Source organism: Motacilla alba, chromosome 14 (genome assembly GCF_015832195.1).
Source record: "Motacilla alba alba isolate MOTALB_02 chromosome 14, Motacilla_alba_V1.0_pri, whole genome shotgun sequence".
NCBI lineage: Eukaryota > Metazoa > Chordata > Aves > Passeriformes > Motacillidae > Motacilla > Motacilla alba.
Genome location: NC_052029.1, coordinates 13,873,032 through 13,890,336, shown reverse-complemented (window position 1 = coordinate 13,890,336; position 17,305 = coordinate 13,873,032). Strand labels below are relative to the sequence as shown.

Here is a 17,305-nt window from a genome sequence, read left to right as displayed (position 1 = left end):
TTGTAAAACAGAAATCCTGAGATGTGCAGGGATTTATCCCTGCAGCTGCAGAGTCCCTCTGGGACATGGGGACTGCTGTCTAAGGACGTTCCTGCAGCTCTTTTCAGCTGTGATTTTTGTGTGCAACACCTCCAGATTCATCCATGGGGTTTCCAAAGAGCTGCCCCTGCCCTTCTGCCATAGGGATGGGTCTGAGAGGGGAGACTGGAGATGGCTCAACCTCTCTGGCCTCAGTCCCTGTCCCCCAGCCCAGTGTGACATCCTGGTGGGTGCTGCAGCCCTGTCCTGCCACGTGCCAGCAGAGGGAACTCGCACTCTGCTGCTCTGCCAAAATCGTGGAGATTATCTCCTGCTCCCTGATTCCTGGTTCTGAGTGGCTGCAAGCTCAGACGTCTGCATGGGGGCTGAGTCAGGTATAAATGGTCAGCACAGAAAATTCCTGGCCTTAAATCGTGTAATATTTCTTGAGATAAGGAAAGAGGATGAGAAGCCTCGACAAATGGCTTTCTCTGGAGCAGAGCCTGCAGGTGTGACACTCAGGATGCAACACTGGGTACCTGAAATAATTCTTTTCCATCCACAGCTTGCACTGATTTACACACAGAAAAAATGGGAGAAGAGTTGAAAATACCAACAGAATCTGAGTGAGTTCATTTGGCTACACTGAAAGGCAGATCTGCACAATGCCTGGCTGGTGCCTGTGGGGCTGGCATGAGACAAGTGTTCCCAGACATGTTAGTGGGTTACTGAGAAGGATTATTACAAATGGGGTTAAACCAGGGGGAAAAGCCAACCCCACAGCATGGAAAGGAGTTACAGTATCTGCCCAAGCTCAAACAGCACAGTCTGAGCTCAGAGGAGAAAAATGAGAGGGACATGGGGACTAAGTAAACTCAAGTTAAAAAGCAGCCAAGCCAAGCTGAGCAGGGTGCTGGGGAATGTTAATTCTCTGGTGCAACACTGGACAGTGTCTCTGTGCCCTGCTGAGCTCCAACATGGCTGTCCCAGCTCCAGGACACAGGGCCTCTCCACCCACACCACCTGCACGGCCAATTCCCAGGTTACCAGAGGAGAAAACAAACGTGCCCATCCCTGAACACCCACTGAGCCATCCCTGCTCACGGCACATTCCCCCAGCACCGTGGGCTGCGATCCACATCCAAACCCTCTGGCAGGTGGGGACCCCTCCCCCTTCTCTCTGCCATCACCCCCCTCCCAAATGCTGGACCAGGTTCAGCCCCTTGGGCAGCAAGACCCCAGAGCCTGGTGCAGCTCCTGCTCCTCTCCCTGCACCCGTTCTGCTCTGATAAAAGCCCTGGGCTGATACAGGGGAATTGCTGCCAATACTGATAAAACAAAAATACTGTTAACAGCCCGAGCCAGGCTGGGAAAAACAGACTTTCCCTGGGAAAAGGCACCCACCAGCAGGCAATGAGTGAGGCTGACATTAAAAAAGGACAGACTCTGGCAGCAGTCCTCTCCCAGGCCCCGTTATCTGTTTTAATTCTGCTCCCCAATTCCATGCAGGATGATCCCAGTGCTGCAGGATACCCAGGGCAAGGGACTGTTGGCACTGGAGGAATGCACTGCTCTGTCACGCTGGGGACAGGCACTGGCCAGGGCACCCTGTGCAAGCAAATGCAGCACGGACACAATGTCACTCACAGGCAGCACCAGCTCAGCCTGAAAACCAAAGCCACCAGCCTTTTGTCAGCCCTGTTCCCAGCCAGGATGGCCATGGTGGTATCCTCCTCCTCCTCCATCCTGGGGAAAAGCCAATTCCCAAGGCAGACAAAGCCAAACCCAAGCTTTCCTCATTTACTCCCAGTCCAGCACTCCCTGCTCACACTCTGGGCCAGGTTTGGGATCCTCCTGCCAACTGATGGCACCAGCACGAGGCTGTGCTGCACATCCCAGGCCTGCTCCCAGCTCTCGGAAGCCAGTCTGGAAAACAGTCCTTTAGGGGCTGGGAAGGAGCAGAGGAGAAGCTCCTACTGAAACTGTGCGAGAGAGAACATGCCCGGAGGAGAACCAGGGCAGGAAAATCAGACTGGCAGGCAGCCCTCTCGCCCAGGGCCTGTCTCCCAGTTTGCTCCACTGCCCTCACTGCACAAATGTGTCTCTCCCAGGGCGAGTGGAGCCCATCCTTGGCCTCGCCCAGAGGGCACCCGGCGCGCGCTGCGGACGCCCTCCCCGTCCTCCTCCACACTAAGCTGTTTTGCAGCCTGCTGAGCCCTGCCTTGGCACTGCACCCGCCTCTCCCTCCTCTCCCAGATTAGTGCCGTGACATTTTGAAACCTCTCTCAGCTCATTAGGCAGTTGCGTAAGGCACCTGGCACTAACGCCACTCGGAGAGCTAACCTAATTAATGGTGCTGGCTGCCAGCGTGCGCCGCCAGGGTGGGCATCCCACACCACCCAACACCAGGGCAGGTTCACATTGCATACTAAGAGGAAATTCTTCCTCGTGAGGATGGTGAGGCTCTGGCACAGGGTGCCCAGAGAAGCTGTGGCTGCTCCATCCCTGGAAGTGTCCAAGGCCAGGCTGGATGCAGCTTGGAGCACCCTGGAATAGTGGAAGGTGTTCCTGCCCATGGCAGAGGATGGAACTGGATGAACTTTAAGGTCCCTTCCAACCCAAGCCATTCTATATGCCCAGAGCAGCCAGGCAGGGTGACACCCGCCCACTACCACTGTTAAAGACATCCCACCACCTGGTCAGCGTGGATGGGCACCCTTAAACCCAGGAGCACTGAAAAACAAAGAAGCTCTACCCAGCAAATTCCACCTGCTCCATCCAGGCTGCGCTGGGGACGCAACCCCACTGCTGCTGGAAGCATGCAAGGAGATGAGCCACTCATCCCTTACCTTCTCTCATTCCCAAAGAGCCGGGCCACTTCTTCTCTCCCAGGGCTACGAGCCCGGGTTCTCCGCTCTAGCCGCTTCCTCTCCACCTGGAAGGCCTCACGATTACTGATCCTAATGGCCTTGGGAACGTCGGCCAGGGTGGTGTACTGCCGGCTGGCTTTAAAAGAAAGGGGACGCCCCGATTTCTCAGCTCCCCTTCCTACATCTCTGTTGTTGGAGTCCTTGTGCATGGGGCAACTGCTCTTCGAGTCCAAGGAGTTCAGAGAGAAGCTGTGAATCATTCGGTCGCCTGATCGGATACCTGGGGAAGGAAAGGGCTGGGCATGCTCCTGTGAGGGCGATTTGGGATAACTGTACCTGTTGTTCGGGGTGCTGGGGCTGGGCGGGCTTGGTGGGGGTGGCAGTTGCTGCTCTTCCAGCTTCGAGTCTTGTTTGGTCTTCTCCAAGGAGAAGTACCCGCTCTCGACACGCGTCTTCCGCCCGCAGTCTATCCGGTCTCCGTTCATGGAGCTCTCCTCTAAGGGACAGAGAAGTCACCGTGCTTGGATTCAAGTCCAAGTTCTGCTTTTAAGAAAGAAACACCGATTCCACCCAGGACAGGGGCAGGTGTGAGAGCAAAGTTGGTCTGGGCACCAGCGCCATGCGGTGCTACCTCCTGCACCCTTGGCTTTTCCACCCTGAGCAGCCCTCGTGCCCATGGAGATGGTGGGATAGTCTGCAGGGAACTGGGGATGCTGATCCAACCCTTGGGCTAGGTTTGTACAGGTGAAAGATCTGAACTTTCAAACCAAGGGCAGCTGCAGTCACAGCTCTGCATCCATTTCCATCTCTGTCCTTCCCAGCCTGGCAGCAACCACAGCTCCATGGGTGCAAGGCAATGGACACCTCACCCATCCCCATCTCTCACCTTCCTTGCTGTCCAGCACGGGGTCCTTCATAGAGCTGGCAGCCCCAGCCTGGCCTTGCATGGGGCTCTGGGCTGGGCCAATGGCACTGCCCCCATCTGCTTGGTCTTTGCCCCTCATTTCTTCCTGCCAGAGCGTGGACTTGGTGGCAGGGACCTTCTCAGCACTGGGAATGTTGCTGCTGGTCACAGCCATCTTAGCAGGACCAGGCTCCTAAAAAAACCAGTTGACACAGGAAGTTAGAGAGTTTGCCCCAGCTCCACACTCAGGGTCCCCAAGGGCTTGAGGTGTGAGCTCCACATAGCTTGGGTGCTGCCCATGACACGTCACAGCAGGACAGGGATGGGACAGTGACACTTGTCAGTGCTTTACGCCCTTTTAAAACGTTCCCCATCATCTTCAGGGCTTCTCTGCTAACAAGGAGCTCTGGAACCCATCAGATGATGGATGATGCACCTTTGGTGGCCACAGCCCGGCCAGCCCAGGTTCAGAATGTGACCCAGAAGAGGCAGCAGCTTTCCCAACTCCTTCCTTGGCTTTGTTCATTAGCAGATGTTTTGCTGTTGTCATATTAAACTTCTGCATTCACAGATTATTCTTCTTAAAGCCACCCATAAATCAATGACAATTAACTCCCCTTTGGATTGTGGGAAGTTTTCCAGCTGCTTGTTCCCTTTCCATGGAGCAGGGGGCAATATAGCAGTGCACAGACTGGCAACTGAAATCTGGAAACAAGGGCTGCAAAGAGCATCCTCTCTATCCCCTCCTCCCACATCAGGTGGGTTTTAACCCTGCACCTCCACTGGCATTTGCAGGGCTGTGCCAGAGCCACCAGGGATCTCCCAGGGAGTGTGTCCTGGCTCCACACACAGCCATGACAAGTAGCAAATGAACTCAATTTTTAAAAAATCCCCTTGGGAAATTTCACGCTAAAGGAATGCAGTGTTGGAGGTAAACGATCCAGAGTTCATGGGCATCCTGCTCAAGGGGACTCTGCTCAAGCAGAGGATCAGGCCAATCTCCAAGGTCCCTTATACTCTCCTTCATTGATCCAAGCCCAAAGCTAATCACCAGCTCAGGATATATATCTTTATATATCTCTTACACACACCCCCATGTAATTATTTGTAGATATGTATTTAATTAGGCAGAGATGTGAGCCAAAAAGAAGTCTGTGAGGGAGCACAGACATTAACTCTCTCCTGCTCAGGGGTATGAACAACTCCAAGAGGCAGAATGCACCAAAATCAGCAAAACCAGCCTCCGGTTGCATGAGGTGTGTCTGGGCATGCTCTGCCTACCTGAGCCTGCCACACCCCTGTGCAAACCCAGGGCACAGCCTCAAATCCCACATTTCAGCCCCAAACCCTGCCTCAAGTTCCCATGGGCAGCAGGCAGGCACAGGCATTCCAGTCTCTCCTGCTGCCGGAGCACAGCAAAAGCTGCAAGAGAAACCTGCCCTTTTCCCCCTAAAATTGCAAGCTGCTTGCAAAGTAAAGTGAAAACAACTAACACTCCCTGCCCAAAAAATCTGCAGTAGGACTTGTATTCCCTGCATTACTCCCACCCTGGTGATTTTGCAGAGGGGCGATGCAAAATGATGGGGGGAGTTGAAAATGACCTTGATTCTCCAAGAGCATCCAGCTGTACCAGAGACAAGCAAAAGCTATGGAGAGTGAGAAAAAGCAAGAATATAAAATTCTTTTTTTATATCACAAAGGTGCCCACCCCTCCCTAAGCAGCTCTAAGACATGATCTACTGCCTGATTAGTGTGTGGCCATGTTTAGGAAGAATGCAAGCTTTTTCAACCAGCATATGGAGAGCAAGCTGAACAGCAGCCAACTTCAGGAGAGGCCATTTCACAGAGGAGAATTTGGTGCTGATTTTCTCCTCAGCATCCTCTTTCCTTCCCTGGACCAGCCACCTGCATCAGCAAGATCTGGGAGACAGAGGAAAGATGCTGCTTCTGCCTTTGCAGGCTGCTCCTAAGTGCCTGACACAGCACAGCATCCATCAGCAGCAGTTCCCACATGGAGGCTGGTTTTGCAAAGTGAATTTGAGCCTTTTTCCAGCACCATGGGGATGGAAGCCACGGGATGGAGAGAGTGCAAGGAGAGCAGCAAGCAAGACAGGGTGGTCTGTCCCAAGACAAGAGGGCAGCGTGCCACAAGAGTCCCTGGTCCCCTCCCCAAGCACCTGGGGAGCCCATCTGCCCACGGGGAGCCGGCATCCTTCCCACAGCCGCTTCCCTTATTTGGTGCTCAGGAGCTCAGATCCTGTACGGTTTCCAAGAAGTTGCCATGGTGATGAAATGTAACCCAGAATGATGTTTTTCTGGCTCTCTGCCTCTTGTCATCTCCACCCCGTCCCCCTCCTGAACCCAGCCTGGGTTTAGTGGTGCACCCTGGCCAGGCTGAGCATCCCTGCCCTGCTGCATCCACTCCCTGGGGTGCCCCAAATGCAACAGTCCTCTTCTTGGGAATTGAGGATTGACAGCTCATAACATGAAGGGAGGAGGCATCTTCCCTGGAGCATCACCAGAGCCAGCACTTGAGAGGTTGTTCAGGCTGTGAGGACCCCAGACCTTGGCAAGGGGTGGCTCAGACTTACAGCTTGGTGTGCAAAAAAGGATCATCCCCCCACTAACATTTTTCCCATTGCCCAGAACATCTTTATCCAGTGGAGTGATGAAAACTTATTCAAACAAACACTGTACAAAACCCATCCATGGCCCAGTTTGCACCAGGGCCATCCTTGGAACTTCATCAAAGAGGACCTGAAAACCAAGGCTCAGGGGAGCCCTGATGCTGGTTTTGGTCCCCAGCAAGGCTGGAGGAGCCCTCCCAGCCGGTCCCCTGTGGTGGTGGGACACACAGCCAGAGGTCAGGCGGCCTCAGGGACACGGCTGTTCTCAGCCCTGGCGAGGGACGAGGGTGGCCCTGGGGTCACGTTCCCCATCTGTGGGACTGTCCCCCATTGCAGCCACGTGGGAGCCAGGCAGGAACGGCTGAGTCAGAGCCGGCCCCACTTTTTACCATTTATAGTCAAAGTGAGCACGAAGCCACTGCTGGGTCCCTGGAGAGCCCAGCTCCGGCCCCCGGAGCTCCCAGCCTGGCCCTGGCCTTTAGTATTTTCCTTTCATTCCCATTATCTCTGGGGTCATCTCTAAGGGAGTAACTGGAGCCCGATGGAATTTCATCCTGTTTCTGACGAAAAGGCCCATGAACAGCACCTCTCCCTGGTCCAACATGGGGGCCATGTGACTTTTTGACCACTTCCAGGATTGTGTGCAGGGGTGACACCACAAAACAGCACACAGGGGGCAAAACGTGGCCCCAAAGCACGCAGGAAAGCAGGAGCGTGTGACCCTGGAAGTGATGACCAGGAAATAATTCACACCGATCTGCTGTCCTGGTTTGCCCCAGCTCCCACCCTCCACACAGGCAGCATCAGAGGGCTGGTGATCCCGATGGCCTGGGGGGATCTACCCCAGAACCAGAGCAAGGCCACAGCCCCGAGAGGGAGGCAAGGGACTGGGTGACAGTGTGTGTCCCCCTGGGTTACCTGGGGAGTTGGGGGCTCTACCTTCCTCTTCTTCTTCTGATTCTGCTTGTTTGTCCTGGGATAGACGATCAGCATCTCCAGCCACCTGCAGGCAGAGAAAGCAGAAGGTGAGGTGTGTGCCACAGAGACAGGAGTGATGCTCACCTGGTCAGGGTCAGCTTGCTGAACAATACCCAGAAACCATCCCAGCCAGCTCCTGGGGGGAAAATAAGGCAGGAGAAGAGGGATGACCCCAGGGTGCTTTGGCTCAAACCCTGCTCTCTGCAAAAGTGAGGCCACAGCCAAGGCTGACATGAGGCAGGGATTCAAGGATCCTGAAAGACAGTGGAAAGGGACAGAGCCTCCAGCAGGACCGTCCCCTTGAGCGATGCCAACACCCGCACACTGCAGACAAAGCGCTTTTGTCCAAGGAAGAGCAGCATGAACTCGGCATTGAGAAGTCCTGTGTCCTCCCACCGTGGCCTGACAACCTGCCCCCGCATCTCTGAGAACTCCACAGGGATCCCTGGACCACTGGGAAACATTCCCACTTCAAATGTCCCTGCTCCCCTTTCCTTCTCCCCCCACTCTGCACGCTGCTGCTGTAAAGTGTTCGGAGATGACAACATCAAGTGGGGTTTGGTTAAGCAATGAACGCCAGAAGCACAGAATGAACGTAAAACTAATTCTCCCCCAGCCAGGGAAATCTTCCTGTCGTGCTGCAACTGCAAACAAAACCAGCCTGGCTCGGCCCCAGAGTGGGGCTGCTCGGGGATGATTAATGCCTGCAGTCAGGAGCAAACGCTCTGCTTCAAAACCCATTGCTGGGCTGATGAGCAATAAATCAGCCCCACCTCACTCCGCAATGCCTCTCCCTCCCACGGCAGGCAGGACCAGCAACAAAGGCTGAGCTGGGAACAGAGCGTGGGGAGAGGGTGGAGAGAGCAGGCCATGGGGGCTGGCCATGGTTTGGGGCATAGTCAGTGATCCTTCCAGGGAGGAGAGGAGCTCGCTCCCCTGTGCTGTGATTCCCACATGGCTCTGCATCCCAGCTCCACAGCCACTGCAACACGTCGCTGTGAATGGGGCTGGGGGGACAGGTTTGCCAACCTAAGGTTCACCTGTGCTCTCTTGTCTCAGTAGGGCAGGGAAATTTCAATGCATGAAAACACTCATCTGGTCAAAATCACAAATTTTTGGTAGAAAAATATCTATTTCAACAAGTATTTACAGAACGAGGGGAGTCTCAATTGAAGATAAGGCTTGGAAATAGAAATCTCAGCAGAAAGTGCTGACTCTGCTGCTGCCAGGGCTGAGGGAGGCAGGAGATGCTGTGCCCAGGGAACAGTGGGAAAGAGCAAGCGTTCATCCCTTCAGCTTCCTGCTGGAGTTTCAAATGTCAAATTTTGGGAGGGAGGCACTGAGCTCTGGGCACTCCACGTGGGAAAGGCTCTCAGGTGAGCAGCAGCACAGCCACACTCTGTCACTGTGTGCTGGCAGCTCAGCTCTCCAGGGCTCTGCACCTTCACCAGCACCAGCTTCAACCCCAGCCAGCATGTGAGTGATGGAAGAGGATGTTTCTAGGTCACCACCCAACACCTGGAGTGGGAAATTTGCCCTGATTTGCTCGTTTCAGCAGTCTAATCTTCAGTGTCACTGAGCCACTGCACTCCTGTGATATTTTAACCATCCTTGGAGGTGAGATGCTCCCCTGGGACCAGGAGTGGGGAGCATCCACATCAGAATTCCACATCTGCCTAGGGATGGATGAGGACCAGAAGGTGTATGGCACTTGGGGTTGGATATGCCAGCCCCAGAATTACAGGACATGTACCAGTGGGCTGGGTGCCTAAAATGGGATGGGATCCCTAAAAGCACTGTGGGGTCACTCTAGCACCTAGGATCAGCCTGGGTATGCACGGCCATAGCACCCAGCCTTGGTCAAGGTCCTACCCACCTTCCTCTTCCTCCTGGCTAATGGAAGAGCCCGGGAGTGGCTGAGCCCAGCTCTGCACTCACCCACTGATGATCTCCTTGTTCTCGGCGCGGATGAAGTGCTCCTTCTCTGGTGTCAGGATGCACAAGGAGAACTTCTGCCCTGTCCGGCCCTCCCCATCCACCACGTCCGTGCACTGGTTCATGTTGATGGTGCCCTGAGGGAGCGTGGTCGGCTGCGAGGGAAAGAAGAAAGGAGCAACTTTAGGGAGTGCAGAGCTGAGCCCTAAAAGCTCTCCTGGAGGACACCAGGATCCTACACACCAAGATGATTTGCCCATAAGTAACCAGATCCCTCTGTGTGCCATGCACAGTGCACAGCGAAGCTCTGTGCCACACATCTGGGGACACAGACCAACCAGTGCAACTCCTGCCAGACCAGTCTGGTCCACTGCTGCCACTAAGGTGCTTCTCCTATGCCAAACATCCAGGGAAGGATGGCTGCCCTGTTGTGGCACCTGGAAGGGCACCAAGTGGCCAGCTTTGGTCTGCAGCCACAAGCCATCCAGGCTGATGGGTGGCACCTGGGCACAGGGATGGCAAAGCAGCAAGGTCCCACTGTCCTCAGCACAGGATGGCTCAGGGATAAACAGACACAAGCACCAGTTTTTTTTCTGTTAAAATTAAAAAAACCACAGAGTTTGCCAGGGAGGGACTGCAGCATGGAAGGGACCTTGCTTGGTGGGTTTTCTGAATAGTGTCACCTTTCAACCTGATAGCTCCAAGGAGACCTGGTGAAGTGGGACAGGTGGTGGCCCCTGTGGCCCAAGGGGACACTGAGGGACATCCAGAGGGGTGTCAGCACTGACAAGAGCTGACAGGTCCATCTGGAGCAGTGCTGGCTCATCCGATTACAGCATATCCACCCGTCCCCAGTGCCTGCAGCCCTCCCCCCCAAGCCATTCCATGGCTCTCATGTCCCCAGCCTGCCTGTCCCCACCAGGCTTGGTGACACTGGGGTCCTCCCAGCACCCCAGGGCAAACCTGCACCTGGGACGTAAATGACTGAGGGAGAGATCCCTCTGAGCTGCCAACAGCACCAAAGGAGGACCTACAGCAGCCTGTGGACACCTCCTCACCCTGCCAAAGCCTCCTTGTGCCCTCCAGATGGCTGGGCCAACAAGGAGACGGATTTCTGGCAGATGCTGTTAAGGTTTTTACCATGGAAACCAGCTCCCCTGCCAGCAAAACCCCTCCAAAAGCAGCCTGTGCCATGCAAAGAAAGGGTGACAGGAGAGAGCTCAATGGCCCCAGCCTACAAACCCAGAAAATTCAGATCAGTCTCCCAGAGCTCCCAGTTTAGCCATCTGGGGGTGGTGGGAAATAACCCCTTTCCCCAGGAAAAAGGTTTTTCCCTGCAGCTGTGTCCCTGGGTGGGAGCATCCTGTGACAGCCCAGGGGTGGCAAGGAGCCATCACAAGGTGCTGCAGCACTGGGTGCATGAACGGGACCAGCTGTACATCAGGGACACCAAACCCTCCTCTTCTCCTTGTGGAAATCAGCATCCAGAAACCCTCCAGGATGGAGGAAGGGAAAGCAAAGCCCATCCCAGACCCCCAGCAGGGCACAGGCCCAGCCTCCCGCCCTGCCCCGCCACGGGTAGTCAGCTCCTAAGAGGATTTTTTGTCTTAGACAACAAAAATAAAACCCCGCTTTCCGGGAGCTATAAAAACCCAACGGAAAAACTTTCTCCTGTTCCAAGTGGAGTCTTAGAAAAGTTTTTGTCTTGCTGGCCTCTGGCAGAGCCAAGGCCTCCAGGACTGCAAGGTCCAGGTCCAACCTCCTTCCCCTCCCAGAGCAGTTTTACACCAGGGAATTCAACAAAGACAGAGGGGTGAGGAGGAGGGAGGGAGCCCCACAGGGGGAATCTTGGGCCACTCAGTCCCCTGAGGCCCTGTAAGGCCCCAGAGGGATTTGGCAGGGAGCTGGCACAGGAGGAGAGGAAGAACCAACACCCTCCGTGGCAGCTCAGGGCGGCTGCTCCTGCTGCCCACACCCAGCCCTGACCGAAGCGTGCCGGGAGCAGAGGAGCCGGTTTGGGGGCCGGCCCTGCAAAGTGGTTTTGCCACTCAGCCCTCCTTGTGAAAGGTGAATGCTGGCATGTTGCACAGCCTGACACATGAGTCTCCATCCACCACTGCACCTCCGAGCCAGGACACCAGGAAAGAGCTGGGAACAAAGCTGGGATTGATCCTCTTCCACCAGTGGCCCCAGGGATGAACCCTCCACCCCACTGCAGCTCCCCTGCACCCCACACCCCTCAGCAGCAGATGAAACCTGACAGACCAGCAGCCTCCCTCGCTTGGGATGTAAATTCCTTTACACCATTTGTTTCCTTCCTTGGAGGCAGCACAGGCACTTTGAAGTGAAGCAAAATGCAAATGGTGCCTGGTGGAAACGTGTGCACGCACACAAACTCCACCAAGAAAAAGGGGATGGCCTGGACCCCTTCTTCACCTCTGAGCACCTGTTTCTGGGCTGGAGGCTTTCCCAAGGATGGGGAACCTTGGAGAAGGATGAGCAAAGCTGGTCCCTGGCCAGGTGAGGACTGTGTGGCTCCAGCAGTTCAAAGGGAATAAATAAATAAATAAATAAATAAATAAGCAGAGAAGTGTTGCGTGGCAGAGACACCAAAACAACAGGGCTGGGATTTCAACCAGCCCTTGGAAGAGCAGATGCTGTGATCCAAGGCTGAACCCAGCATCAGACCCCAGGGTGGCTTCATGTCTGAGTGAGGCAGGAGTGGACGCAGCCTCAGCTCCTGATTGCTGCCAGTCCCCAGCTGAGGGACAGCCCTGTCCCCAGACGCTGGCCCTGCCTTTGCCCTCTCCCATGCTGCTGCCAATGGGATGGAGCCCACAGGTACCCCAGAACTGGATCTGGTAGCTGGGTGTGTCATTTAACTAGGGGTGGAAGCACAGTAGGGTATACCTCTGTGGAAGCAGAGGACATGATTAAGGCCACCACCAGCAGCTCTCCTTGAGGCCACCAGTGCCAGCAGGTGCCTCCAGCCCAGTCACTCGAGCAGTGCCTGTCCCTCACCAGCACAGGAAAAGGAGCACTTGCATCACACGAGCAGCTACAGCTCTCCAGGCTGCCAGTACCAGCAGAGGAACCAGAGACAAGAAACAATTGTGTTGCTGTTTCCCTCTGGAGTGACAGATCCCTATTGACACGCACACGTGCCCACAAACACACAAAGCCTATAGAGCGCTCTCCTCCTCCTCTTCCTCCTCCTCCTCTCCCTCCCTGGGTGCCCAGGCTGTGAGTCATGCCAGGCTCTCCACATCAACAATATCAGCCGCCTCTGGATGAGATGCAGGGATCTTTGGATGGATGCTCCTGGGATGCAGAGCTCAGCAACCGCAGCAGCCTCCTCCTTGGGCAGTGGAAAGGGGGGAAAGAAAGAATGGGGACTCAAGCTTGAAGGAAGAAATCCCAAGCAGGGCATTACTGCATCCTCCTGCACAGTGCTGGATGCTTCACAGGTGATGAACTACTAGGCACAGGAGCTGATGCTGTAAATCAAAAGGGTTTATCTGCAAAGTCCCTCATTTCCATAAGGCATTGCAGGGCTGAGGCAGAAAACCAGGACTGAGGTAGAAAAACAGGATTATTTCGATTTAAAAATTTCTGAATTTTTTTCCAAGGATTTTCCCTGCCATTTCTAACACATGGGGATCATAGCAGCTTGATACAAAATACAAGGGAGCTTTGCTCAGGAGCTGTACACAGGATGTTTTGGAGCAGGTAACCCCACGGTCAGGCTCCCAAGGAGGGGCTCTGCCATGGCCTCCGTGGGACATGGCCAATGCCCAACCCGCTGTCCAGGGCTATTACACAACGTGGGTTGATGAAATCTGGAACACAACCTTTAAAAAAAGGCGATGGGGCAGGGGGAGGAGGAAACCAAACAAAAGGGACATTTTACTTTCTGCCAAGAACCAGGAGGGGAAGAGAAAAAAGAAAAACCCACAACCATTTGTCTATCTCGCATGGCGGGCTGGTTGCCTTGGCACCGGGGCCTGGCTGTCCCAGGGGAGATCACAGCTCTGCTGTCCCACTCTGGGCTCAGGAGCTGGCAGGCTCTGCCCTGGCTCCCAGCACTGCCCTGGAGCAGCAGCGAGCCTGCAGCGCCTGGGGAAGAGACATCCACGCTGCCTCCATAAATGTGTCTTGACAAATGTTTATTCTCCCAGCTAAAATATTCATGAAGGTGGCTGCCGAGTGCTGCTCACTCACAGCACTCCCGAGTGCTCTGCAAAGGCAGCTCCTGTGTCTGCTAAAAGCTTCACCCATCCCAGGGCCTGGGCTCAGCTGATCACAGCGCTCCAGGCAGGATGCAAACAGCAGGGAGCGAGACCTCGCTGTCACATTGTCACCGACACACCAGGGCACCATGGAGACAACCACGGCTTGGGCAAGGGCACAGACAGAGCTTGGACACACAGCTCCCAGCACCAGCATGGCACTGGGAGCCTAACCCAGAGCCACATCCACCGTTCCCACCTGGAGGCCACCAAGAAAGCACCAACTCCTTGAAAAGTTACAGAATTGTATGTAGAAACACCTCCAACCATTAACCCAGGGTACTGGGTCCTCCACTAAACCACATCCCTAAGCACCACATCTGTGTGTTTTTTGAACACTTCCAGGGATGGTGACTCTGCCACTTCACTGGGCAGCCTGTTCCTATGCTTGACCACTCTTTCATTACAGAAATTTTTCCTAATATCCAACCTAAAACTCCTCTGGAGCAACTTGAGGCTGTTTCCTCTTGTCCTTTGAGGAACATAACTTCCCCTTGTTAGCTGTGAGAAGACACTGACCCACACTTGGCTACCACCTTTCAGGCAGCTGCAGAGGATCCCTTTTCAGATGCAGAGTCACCCCTTTTCAGCCATGCAAGGCAAGGCATGACCTCCTAAATCCCAGCTGGGGATGCAGCTCCCAAATCCCAACTGGGGATGCTCCATGCTCACACACAGGACTGGCTCAGCCTGCCTCGAGCTGCCCTAGTGCCAGGCAAGCACGGCTGGCACAGCAGCAGGGCTTTAATGAGCCTTTTGGGCTTCCTGCCACCGGGCACGAGGCTCTCGATAGGGCCGCAACGGGGCCGGAGCGCTGCAGCGGGCAGAATTTATTACACTTATAGATCAGCTGGCAGGCTGAGCATCCTGGATTTATTCAATTAGACAAAGAGGCTGAAAACAACCTCTGTGGGCTCTGCAAAAGGATGGACTGGAGGAGTCACCCATTGAAGGGCAGCAGAACGTTGTGCTCCTACATCCCCGTAGCAGCTCTGCTTTCCCTGTGCCATCCAAGCAAGAGGCAGGTATCTTTTTCTGGCCACCTGAGCACACCTTTCTCGGCTGCAAACTTCCTGTATCAGCATCTACTGCTCGGTGAAAGCCACTGAGAAACCTCCAGCCATGCACCAGGCAATGGAAAAACAGGTTTTTACCACTGGCAGGGGAATCACAGAATCATAAAGGTTAAAAGACCTTTAAGATCATCCAGTCCAACCATCAACCCAGCACCACCACCATGTTCACCATTAAACCACATCCTCAGGTGCCACATTCACAGGGAGGCATCAAGCAACACATGTCCCCTGCACTTCAGTACTCACACCCTGTGCCCCTGTGCAAGGAACAGGGGAAGATGCCCCCAGATGTCACCACTGCCTGGATTCACCAGCCTGCCAGAAGCCATGGTCTCCTTTCACAGACAGAGGCACAAGCAGTGCTCTGCAGATGTGGCCTTGGCCCCTGTCAATGTGCCTCTGTACTGGCAACAAACCTGTGCCAGCACACGAAGGGGATGGGACACTTGCCCTGGTGTGCAGCCAGCAATGCAGAACATCCCCCAGATGGATAAATGCCACAAATGCCACATCCCCCAGCCCCACCACAGATTTCCCCACTGTTGACCCTGGCTTGCCCATCACAGGTGCCGACAGCCAGCTCCTGAGATTTGTTCTGCTGAAGGAATTCCCCATAGCCCCAGGTCACCCACCCCAAGGAGGTGGGATGGGTCAGCAAGTGCCACACACACCTGTCCCTGCATGCCAGCCCCTGAAGAGCCCTCCTGAGCTTCCACCAGGACATAAAACAACATCAGCTCCCCTTTTACCAGTGGGATGGAATTTTCTTTCTCGGGGAGCATTTGAGAAGGGGGTGAAGTGCAGGGGCTGGGCAGGAGAGTTCAGCCAGGGGCCGCTTTTAAGCGGAGTCGGTGTTTATGTCCACAGACAGCGAGTCTAAACACTGAGCGAGGCCGGGAGCTGCCTGAGAGCTGCCTGGGTGCACCCTCGGGCTCCTCTCCCACCCAGTGCCACCTCGGCCAGGCATGGCCAGCACCCATCCCAGGGGTGCCCAGGCAGCAAGTCTGGGGCCACACATCCCATTCGTAGCCCCGTCCCCACGGGCACCCATCCGGTGAGCGGGTGCTGGAGCGGAGCGAGCCCGGCCGGGGCTGTGCGGAGGCTGGAGCCGGCTTGTCTTGGCCTTATAAGGCTATTTTTGCACTGCTCTTGCAGCTCCCAGCTGCTCCCCACTCCAAAGCAGGGTCGGAGTTGGCAGCCAGAGCCTAGCCTGCCTCCTTCCTGTTAACCTCTTTCCTGCTGAACAGCCTCTGAGGGGTCTGTGCATGGTGGGAACAGCTGTATCCAGTCCTGGCACAAGCCCCTGGGCTGGGCAGGGAGGGTCAGCAAACTCACTGGTGGTCACCAAGTGGGTTCAACACCCCTCAGCACTGGTGTCTGACCCTCTAGGTCATCAGCAGCATGGACCTTTCCAGGTCCATGAGCCTTTCAGGGAAGCTTGCAACCAGGGATACGCACGTTCCGCTTCCAATGCCAGAGGGAGAGAGATGCAGAAAACATTGGCACGATGATGGGAAGGACAGCAAGGTCCCACCAGGGTGGGGTATCCAAAGGCTGCCCTGAGCTGCCATCCCAGATGTTTGTGGATCAAACTAAAACCCAAATGTTGTACAAAGAGCTTGGAGCATCTGCTCAAGCCCTATCCCAAAAGGGAGACCAAAGCAGAAGCCCAGAAATGCACAGGCATTTGCCAGTCCTGCAGTGCCAAAGGCACCACCTTGCAGCCCTACAAACCCAAAAGTTACTCTTTCCTCTTGCTCTATGGGATTTTGATGCATTTAAAATGCAAAATGTCCTCCTCCCCTCCGAGGAGGGGGCTGGGAGGAATACATGATAACAGATCCGACCCCATCTGCTCACAGCTGCCAGCGTGGCATCTTCCCTGCTCCCAGATGCACAGGCACAACAGCCAAGGGGAAAGCAAATATCTGCAGCCTCCCAGCAAGCTGTCATGGTAATCAGCCCGATGGCAAAAACCCAGCAAGACCATGGACAGACCAGAGCTTGGTGCAGAGATCATGACAGGAGATTCCTGGAGAGGGAACTGCAGTCGTTTGGAGGTGGGAAGGAAAAACGGGCTTCATTTGCATCTTGATACTTGAATCTTAAATCGCACTGTTCCAAATTGGCCTTGTCAACTTTATCCTCCACCCCCTCGGTGTAGGAGACGAGTCCCAGGTGGTCCCTGCACCGCGTGCCAGGCACACATGTGCAGGAGCTCAGCACCACCTCTGTGCTCACAGCCTCCACAGCAGCAAGGGGCTTCACCACACACCAGCAACCACAGCTCCCTAAGGTCACCCACACACAAAGATGGCCATACACACAGTGATGCCAGTTTTGGACACAGCTCAGGAAGTGGAAAGCTTGGACTGAGGCAGGATGACCTCTACCCATGTTGGACAGCCCCAGTTCCAGCTGGAACTGGATTTCTGCTTCATGGGGGTGAGGGAACATGATCAAGGTAGTTGTCATCCAAGGAAAGCAGAAAATTAGATCAATCAAATCCCTGTACCTCCCACTAAGTAAACCCATCTCCCTTCCAGCCTAGAGAGAAAGGAGGGACGGGTCTCCTCCTCCCCAGCCATCCCACAACCTCTCCTGCAAA

The 17,305-nt window shown here is 54.9% G+C and overlaps 1 protein-coding gene across 8 annotated transcripts in view; it reads right to left on the bottom strand.

The window, feature by feature from the left end:
* Window positions 1-17,305, bottom strand: part of LOC119706756 (myosin phosphatase Rho interacting protein) — a 73,653-nt gene that overhangs the window by 32,866 nt on the left and 23,482 nt on the right. For 3 of the 8 annotated variants that reach the window (XM_038150770.1, XM_038150769.1, XM_038150767.1), the window contains exons 4-8: window positions 9,336-9,487; window positions 7,338-7,422; window positions 3,775-3,985; window positions 3,225-3,384; window positions 2,868-3,137 (exon numbers count right to left, since the gene is read on the bottom strand). In XM_038150770.1, the coding sequence (XP_038006698.1) occupies window positions 2,868-3,137; window positions 3,225-3,384; window positions 3,775-3,985; window positions 7,338-7,422; window positions 9,336-9,487 (878 nt within the window). Of the gene's footprint in view, window positions 1-2,867; window positions 3,385-3,774; window positions 3,986-7,337; window positions 7,423-9,335; window positions 9,488-17,305 lie in introns of all 8 variants that reach the window. The other 5 variants (XM_038150771.1, XM_038150772.1, XM_038150774.1 and 2 more) reach the window with 3 other exon arrangements.